The 9,144-nt window shown below is 38.4% G+C and overlaps 1 protein-coding gene and 1 pseudogene across 2 annotated transcripts; one reads left to right on the top strand and one right to left on the bottom strand.

Annotated features, from left to right (window-relative positions):
- Positions 1-565: 565 nt before the first annotated feature.
- Positions 566-1,893, bottom strand: LOC132180098 (uncharacterized). Of its 2 annotated transcripts, XM_059592953.2 has the most exons (3): positions 1,411-1,893; positions 1,157-1,301; positions 566-1,082 (listed from the first exon to the last, which is right to left on the bottom strand). In XM_059592953.2, exons 1-3 carry the CDS (start codon positions 1,798-1,800, stop codon positions 1,045-1,047), a joined length of 573 nt encoding a protein of 190 aa, XP_059448936.2. In that variant the 5' UTR covers positions 1,801-1,893; the 3' UTR covers positions 566-1,044. The 2 variants fall into 2 exon arrangements, with proteins under 2 accessions (XP_059448936.2, XP_059448935.2); XM_059592952.2 differs by having other exon boundaries at positions 566-1,301.
- Positions 1,894-6,482: 4,589 nt separating this feature from the next.
- LOC132179119 (UDP-glycosyltransferase 92A1 pseudogene) lies at positions 6,483-8,189 on the top strand (annotated as a pseudogene).
- The last annotated feature ends 955 nt before the right edge of the window (positions 8,190-9,144 follow it).

The following is a 9,144-nucleotide window of genomic DNA, read 5'->3' as shown; positions in this document are numbered from 1 at the left end:
ATTTTGTTTCAATGTGTTACACTGTTTCAAGAATGTACTCGGCCCCATTCGAAATCGCTCGTAGCATGTAATTTTGTTGTCATCGGTAAGTACCCAATGTACCCACATAGCGCCGGTTAACATTGACGTCCTTTGAGGAATTGGAATGCAGCTTATTGATGGGTGCATTAAATGGACGTAACATTCTTGCACTAATTCAATCATGCGCAGAAGAAGAATCTCCAATTCATCCCTTAGTGATGAATTCAAATTCGGCTGCTCATCGTCGTCATCCGATTCCTCAATATCGGAATCCGTAAGATCATCACAGTTTGTGAAATCACTGTTGTCAGCTTCATCCATGTCGAAAAACCTACAATTTCATGTAATGCATAATGTCGTGTAGGTTTACATCATATTTAAATATGCGTAATTAGATATTAAAGCCACAAAGATAACATACCATCATAACGAAGTATAGAGGATAACATAACACGATAACATAACATGATAATGAAGATAACATAACACGTAGATCTACATCATATTGAAATATGTGTCACTTTAAAGGTAAAGCCATACATGTTAGGAAATAGGCAGCCGTACAGTACTAAAGTTTAGTATTACACACAATCATAATAAGATAATAATGTTTTGCAAATTTCGCATAATAGAAAGATAACATAACACAATAATTGATTGTATCAATTATTGTCGGAGGTCATGAAAGTTGAGACCCAATGACGTTGTCCATCGGCATTCATGTTCAATACAAGCTTCGCCTAGTGTGGGTCCATGAGGCTGTCACACATTTTCATATATGCTGTAGGAGGCATTGACATCTCAACAGCAACAACATTAACTATCTTCATCACCCCTCCAACAAGACTTTTAGATGAAGGCCCCCGGGCAGAGGTAGCGTCCCCAACTGATGGGGAACTGTCGGATATTTTCAGATGCCGAATGACTGAATCCTTAATTTCATTAAACTCATTAGTAATCCAAGTGAAAACTTCCTCACCCTTTGTGGAACGCTTGCTAGAAGGAGGGGACTGCAAATCCACATCACATTTCCTCTTTCCCTTTGATTTGCTTGTTGGCTCCTGTACGGGACAGCTAGGGCCCTTAGTTAGGTTAACAATGGCCGGGGGGAGATTGAGATCTACGTGATTCTCACCATCACAATCGAAGTCTGAGGGGGATTGGGTGCTAGCATGTTTGTAAGTTCCAGTAGCAATGGACCCCGTAAAGACGTAGCACATTTTCTTGAAGTTTCTGGGTGGGCCAGTACGAAATTTGTAGTACTTATTAAGTTTCGCATCCTGTTAAAAGGAAAAAAAAATGCAAAAAAATAATTAAGTTAGCACAACCTCTCTAAGTGGCAAAAGATATAACAATAAATAAACTCTATCAATAAAGGTAAAGGTGTACCGTCCTGATGTGCTCCCATTGCTCTGGAGTTGCATTGATCATCCCAAGGTCATCATCCCATCTAAACCCAGTACCATTGTTGTCCCTTTTAAGTTGCAAGTAATTGGCATGTTTTGTTCTTAGGCGGCGAATTTTCTCACCAACTTGGTAATCCGTGTACTGAGTGCTATCAGCAAGTCTGTTGTTCACCCTTTGAGCAATGCGAGAAATAATGGGTTTCCCATATGGTGGTCGTGTACCTTCTTCAAGGAACTCTTTCAAAATATTGAGCAGGCAATCCTCGTGTTCGTTTTCCCATTTCATGCAAAGGTAGACCCGGCTAACGAGTTGGGAGGGTGAGTGGGAGGAAGCATGCTTGCGGGGGGACTTGCGAGGCGTGGAAAAAAACATCTATGATTTGGGAGGATCCCATGTGACAACTTAATAGTTTGCATATATGCATAAATATATGAAGCATATAGATCTCAACAATAAAATTTCGTATATGAATGCAGTTGATAGTTAATGTGGACAAAGAGACCAGATAGCAAAAGATAACAAGAACAACACATTAACAAAATTTTAAACACGAACAAATGTAATGAAATGATGAGTTTGATTTAACTAGAATAATCAACGAACCTTTTTGGGCAGGATGTCACGTGGTCTTAAGGTGTATCCGCCGTACTGAGAAATAAATGATAACCAAATTAGTCACAACACAAATAATTGTTTTATGTCTCCATGCACCGAAATTATACAAAACGAGAGCATGACTGCATTATGTTAGAAAAGATATTAATGAAACCGCAATGTCCACAATAACATGAATCCAAATAGCAGCAGTTACCCAAACAACAGCAAAATATATCTTCATCAACAATCAATTTTTAAAAAGTAATCCAAATATAATAATCCACATAGATGGTTTTAGTATTAGATATTTCATCTCTAAATATATCAATGTAAAATTGTAGTTACATACCTCATAATACTTCACTGAAAAAGAAAACATAGAGAAAACAATCGAAAGAAGGCAATTCTGAATTAACAAGTCAATAATATATATTACATTCCTTATACAAGTTCAAGTAGTTTTCTATAAATGTAACCCTTAGGCTGCAAGAAGAATTATCAAATGAATTATCAACTAAGTGTTTTCTTATCTTATTGTGTGGTCTCTAAGGGGAATGAAGATTTGAATTAGTAAGGTGAGCTTATAAAAAATTGAATCATTTATATAAATTTAGTAAAGGACCGGAAGGAAACTAAATGAATAGGGACATTTTCTTAATTTTACATGCTAGAAGAGGGGCATAAATATTATTTAGGGGACAAAATTATAAAAAAAGTATATTTTAGGAAAGATTTTAAAAAAGATTCATCCCCCCCCCCCCCCCCCCCTTTCCCCTTTCAAGCAGGTCCACCCCTTGACAACACTTTTAAGACAACTTTTGGCTAAGCAAAAAAATTAACAAACAATTCAACACTCAAATTAAACTATTTTTACATTTATGTTATGTTCTAATTAAAAAATCGAAAATACCCTATAAATCGCTTTACCAACCCAATTCTTATTGATATGTTTGGATAATAGAAATGAAACATATATAGCACTGTGGACAGAATGGGTGAACGTGCATTACGTTCATTACACTGTAGTGTAAATGAATCTAGTGATTGACTACAAAGCAATTAAATCTATACAAAGATAACTAATAGAGAATAGAGATGGAGATTAATTAATTTCTCTCTTTGAAGTTTTCCTACTAGTAGAAGAAAAGAGACCTAGGTGACAAGATGAGAAACCCAACTTTTGGTCTTTTTTCTTTTTTCCTTTCCCTTCTGTTTAATAAATTGCAGCAAAGTAATTGTTCAAATACAATATTTTTATGTGAATTATAATGATATTTTATGAATTTGTTTAAGCCACTTATTCTTTTATGTCTGCAGGAAAATTCCAAGAGATTTGACAGAGGCGTCATTATCAGGTGCAGGATTATCCCTCCCAGTAATATTACTTGATTTTGCAGAAAAATTTGTTTCCATGTTAACATTACTTGATTATGCAAATAAATTCGGACATTATTCAGTTTATGTCGACCAAGTAATAAAAAAAGTGATAGAGGCATAAATCACAAAAAATTACTTGAGTTCGGGCTCTAGTAAGTGGAGCCGTGGTGGAAGAAAATAATGCCGTCGCTGGGTCACGGACCAAGCAGCAACTGGAGCAGATTTCTTCACTGAAGAAGGAAGAAAGACTGCAACCCTCTCTGAATAATGAAGTAAAAAAAAGTGCGAAAAAAACACACATTGAATGGGTTTGCTGCAGGGGCATTTTCGGAACACAAAATGCAGGCTCGTTAAACACAGCACCAGCACTACAGAAAAGTCTTTCATGCTGCAGCTTTTGGTGTTATTTTCAAACTTGCTCTACAGTGCACATCACACGCACAGTAGCCACAAATGGTTGTCAAACGGACCCGTAGAGGTTGTGGCATCTTGCTTAGCCTGGGTATGGAGATGTAGATGTGTTTCTATGTATAATTATACCCTTCATGATAATAACATAATTTAAAGTCATGATGATCATGATCTCATCAGAACTTCGCAGTTAGCGAGGTTATACGAAAGTAGTATCAGAATGGGTGATCTTCTCAGAAGTCTGGTTCGAGGGAGCAAAAAACAGACAATATTGTGTGTCAATGAGGTGAAGTGTTACAAATGGTATCAGAGTCATTGCCTAGCTTGAGATGAGGGGAGTGTGAACAAGCCCATGAAGGTCGCTAGAGGGCACTTGTTGGGACGCCAAAAATGGGCTAATCCCATGAGGGTCGTCAACCGAGACGTTGGGTCCTAAGAAAGGGTGATTGTGGCGTCCCACATTGCGTGTGTATAGAGATGCAGATGTGCTAATATGTATACTTAGAACATTCCTAGCAGCTTCCTCGTCATTTTCTCTAAATTTAATATAAAAACTACTTTTTACTTCCATATCTAAATGTACTCCACAATAACTTTCCTTAAATTTTCCTTATAACATTCAAATATTGTTTTTACTTGTACTTTTTTTTAAAAAAAAAAATTTTCTTTCTCTCTAGCACGTCTTCTCTCTGTTTTTTTTTTTTTTTTTTGGCTCTCTCTCTCCCACATCTCTCTGGTCTTCTTCTTCGATTTCTTTCTCTCCCACGCATCTTCTCTCCTTCTCTCATCTCTTGATTTTTCACCAACTATTGTGCTTGTAAACATATATCTACATCATAAAACTCTCGATTTTTCTGATTTGCCTCTTCCAAGGTCCCTCATGGCGATCTTCGAGTTATCCTCACCAGGAGAGCATCAACGCTCTCTTCTCACTCCTGTCTTGGACCTTAAATTAAGCCTCTGGTAAAGGCCATGCGGTTTGTTGACCATGGGACCTTGGACGAAAAGAACAAATGAAAAAGAAATAAGAACTAGAGAAGGAGAAAATGTGTTGCGTCAAAAGATGTGAGAGGAGAGAGAATTGAGTTTTTTTTTTTTTTTTTTTTTTTTTTTTTTAAGTATAAGGATCACTACAGTAAGTTTCATTGTAGCGATCCTCATGTTTGTGGCAGATTTAGGAACTCTGCTGTAGATGATTTTTTGTGATTTTTTTGACATTTTTTCTAAATTTAGGAAACATAACCACTTATAGGGGAGCGGCTGCTAATACTCTTACACCTTTCATGACAACAATATGTTTTAAATTGTGATGGTTATGATCCCATCAAAACTCCACAGTTGAGTGAGCTCAGGCGAGAGTAGTATCAGGATGCGCGACCTCTTGGGAAGTCTAATTCGGGGGAGCCAAAAGTAGACGATATTGTGTGTCAATGGGGTGAGTTGTGATGTGTGCCAAGTATTACACATTTGGACCCCTTAATTTATATTAGTTAATCCTTTAATTGTATTGTAATCTAATGCTTTGTGTTAGTTTTATGTTTTTAGTGTTTTTAGGTTATTGAAGGAAACCTGTGAATTTAATGTGAAAAAAACGGAGTTTTGGAAGAAAGCCACAAAGGAGCAGTATCGCGTGAGCACAGATGCACAGCAAAGGGTTCCACATGCATTGGTGTGCTCCAGCGCACTGGCCATGTAATCGAGCGCACCTACGGCCAAGACTCGCACTAGCACGCGAGCACACATGCGCTGTTGGAGAAAACTCACGCTCGAGTGGGCTCGAGTGCACCTAGTGTTCGATTGAGCGCAATGACCTGACAGAAAACTCATTTAAGCGCCGATTTTACGGTTTTAAACCCTAGAAGCTCCTATAAATACAATGTTAAGCTTCAAGAAGAGGAGGCTAGTGACAAAGTCCGATTTTCAACAGTTTTTCTCTCTTTAGTCTAGTTTTCCTTAGGTTTAGATTTATTTTCAATAATCATGTGAAGCTAAATTCTTAACTAAGGTTGAAGATGAAACCCCACTAATGAAGAACGACAACACTTTTGTAAGTCAATATTATTATGATTTTATGGGTTTTTACAGTTTCAATTGTTTTGCTTTAATTCAATTATTGAAATTATTTTTGGATATCAATTGTGATTCCCAGATACATGTGATGTTTTATGAGAATTTCATATAATGGTTTGCTTGGATCTTGATTAAAATAAAATTGGATATCTATTTGTTTTTTGTTCGACGGATACAATTGATGATTTGATTAAATACGGATATCATATGTGATTTTATACAATGGATTGATACATTAGATCTTTTGATTGATTTGTGAAATATAATAAGATATATATAGATTTGTATTTGTAAGAACTTAAGATTTTATTGATGAACATAAATGTGTTGTTCCGACTTAATGGGTGTAAATTCTACAACTTTAGGATTTTTATCGTCTATTAGAAGATATAATATAGCATATATTCCATAGTACCATAAAGATGCAACACAATTACAAAAAAAAAAAAAAAAAGGGACCGTTGCTACAGAATTTTTTTACTTATTATTTTGTTTTAAAAAAAATATATAAATAAGAGAGAAAAATTTGACCAAAAAGTTCTCTCTTTTTTATGCGCCATTAAAAGCTGGCGCAACTGTATACCTATACTGCTTTAAAGTTTAAACAGAGCCACGAGAGAGAAAAGGAAAAGCCAGCCAGAAGGATCAGATTACCTTTGCACCTCCCCCTACCGTCGACAGAGATGGGGTCTGATGAGCATATTGTCATGCTTCCATACATGGCCCATGGCCATCTCATACCATTCTTAGCACTCGCAAGGCAGATCCAGCGAAGAACTGGATTCACCATCACCATTGCCAACACCGCCCTCAATATCCAGTACCTCCGTTCCACCATTTCTACCGATTCTAATTCCTCCATCCGCTTCGCCGAGCTCCCCTTCTGCAGCTCCGACTACGACTTACCACCAAACACGGAGAACACCGAGAACTTGCCTCTCAACAAGATTGTGAACCTCTTTCATGCTTCGTTGAGTCTCAAAGATCCTCTCCGGCGCCTTGTCGGTGATATCATTGACAAAGAAGGGCGGCCTCCGATTTGTATAATTTCCGACGTGTTCTTTGGATGGGCTGTTGATGTTGCAAAGAGTGTAGGCACTGTGAATGTTACGTTCACCACCGGTGGTGCCTACGGCACCATGGCCTACATCTCTTTGTGGCGGAACCTCCCACATCGCTCTACAGATTCCGACGAGTTCCCGATGCCGGGGTTTCCTGAAAGTTATCGTTTCCATCGCTCTCAACTGCATCAGTTTCTAAGAGATGCGGATGGCGCCGACATGTGGTCGAGATTTATGCAGCCGCAGATTTCGCATTGTTTGGAGTCTTGTGGATGGTTGTGTAACTCGGTGGAGGAAATCGAGCCTTTTGGCCTTCAACTTCTCAGAAAATATCTCAAGCTTCCTGTTTGGACTATTTACAAACACCCGTCCTCCTCTTCACGTTCAAGTATTTCCAGACAACGTGCCGGGAAAGAGCCCGGATTGGCTCCTGAAAAATGCATCGAGTGGCTTGATTTACAGAGTCCTGATTCGGTTCTCTACATTTCTTTCGGCTCTCAGAACACAATCGGTGCCTCCCAGATGATGGAATTAGCTATTGGGTTGGAGGAGAGCGGAAAAGCTTTCATTTGGGTCATAAGGCCGCCGCTTGGATTCGACCTGAACGGTGGATTCAGAGCAGAATGGTTGCCGGAAGGGTTTGAAGAACGAATGAGGGAAAGCAAACGAGGGTTGTTGGTGCGCAACTGGGCGCCCCAGCTGGACATTCTGTCGCACAAATCGACCGGAGCTTTTCTGAGCCACTGCGGCTGGAACTCGGTGCTGGAGAGCTTAAGCCAGGGCGTGCCGATTATAGGGTGGCCGATGGCGGCGGAGCAGGCGTACAATTCAAAGATGCTGGTGGAGGAGATGGGTTTGAGTGTGGAGCTGAGCAGAGGGATTCAGGGTGTTCTTGTGGGGGAGGAAGTGAAGAGGGTTATAGAATTGGTTATGGAGAGAGAGGGGAAAGGCGAGGGTATGAGGAAGAAGGCTGCTGAGGTTAAAGAGCAGATTTTGTCAGCGGTAAGAGACGAGGGAGAAGAGAGGGGCTCTTCCGTCAAAACATTGGATGACTTTGTGAGGGCTATTCTTTCCAAGAGAACAGAACAATCAACCATGCTGAATTTGGGTACAAATATTTAAGGGAAATTATAGATTAATTTTACTACATCTCCAACTTCTTTGTGGTTTGTGAATTATGGACCTCTGTTCTAAAGGTTGATTTGGTTTTCCTAAGTATAACCGTATGACCCTTTTTTTTTTTTGGAAAGATATTGTGTCTATTATCTGGATTCGACCTTTAATGGAATAACTTGATTCAAAATTGATCAAATCCATTCTTAACATTTAATTTGTTATGAAATCACTCTTTTTGTCCTACATATTCTAACTTTTAGGACGGAATGTCACCTCATACCGAGTAGTATTGCGAGACGTGTATACATTGCACAATCAATCTCACTACGACAGCCACATGTTACGGATGGATCACTACCTCAATGTCACGTCATCAAATGCATCATCATTAAAAAATGTTTCATAAGCAAATCATTAAATATGTTGTTAAAAAATGTGACATAGAGGTTGTGGCATCCCACCTCCCTTGGATATGGAGATGCAGATATGTTTATATGTATACTTACACCATTCATAACAATAACGTATTTTAAAGCCGTAATGGTCATGATTTCATCAGAACTCCGAAGTTAACAAGATTATACAAGAGTAATATCAAAATGGGTAACCTTCTCGGAAGTTTGGTTTGAGGGAGCAAAAAACAGACAATATTATGTGTTAATGGGGTGTGGTGTTATAAATGATATCAAAGCCATTGTCCAGCTTGAGATGGGAGGGAGTGTGCATAAGCCCATGAAGGTCACTAGAGAACACTACGCCAAGAATGGGCTAATCCCATGAATGTCGCCAACGGGGATGCTGGGTCCTAAGAGGTGGTGATTGTGGCGTCCTATATCGCCTATGTATGGAGATGCAGATGTGCTAATATATATACTTAGAGCATTCAAAGCAGCTTCCTTGTCATTTTCTCTAAATTTAAAGATCAAAACTACTTTTTACTTCCATATTTAAATGTACTCCATAATAGCTTTCCTTAAATTTTCCTTATAACATTAAAATATTATTTTTACTTGTATTTTTTAAAAAAATATATTTTTTTTTCTCTCACATGAACACGTCTTCTCTCTGGTTTTTTTTCTCTCTC

This window comes from Corylus avellana, chromosome 4 (assembly GCF_965113065.1).
Source record: "Corylus avellana chromosome 4, dhCorAvel1.hap1.2, whole genome shotgun sequence".
Classification (NCBI taxonomy): Eukaryota; Viridiplantae; Streptophyta; class Magnoliopsida; order Fagales; family Betulaceae; genus Corylus; species Corylus avellana.
The sequence above is the reverse complement of the archived record's forward strand: the minus strand, read 5'-3'. Positions and strand labels throughout refer to the sequence as shown.

What these genes read in the sequence shown, in the direction of transcription:
- LOC132180098 (XM_059592952.2), bottom strand. Translation starts at nt 1,800, where the DNA reads ATGTTTTTTTCCACGCCTCGCAAGTCCCCCCGCAAGCATGCTTCCTCC. An exon ending in AATGGGAGCACATCAGGACG is followed by an intron (nt 1,302 to 1,410) that starts GTACACCTTTAC and finishes TCCTTTTAACAG; the next exon opens with GATGCGAAACTTAATAAGTA.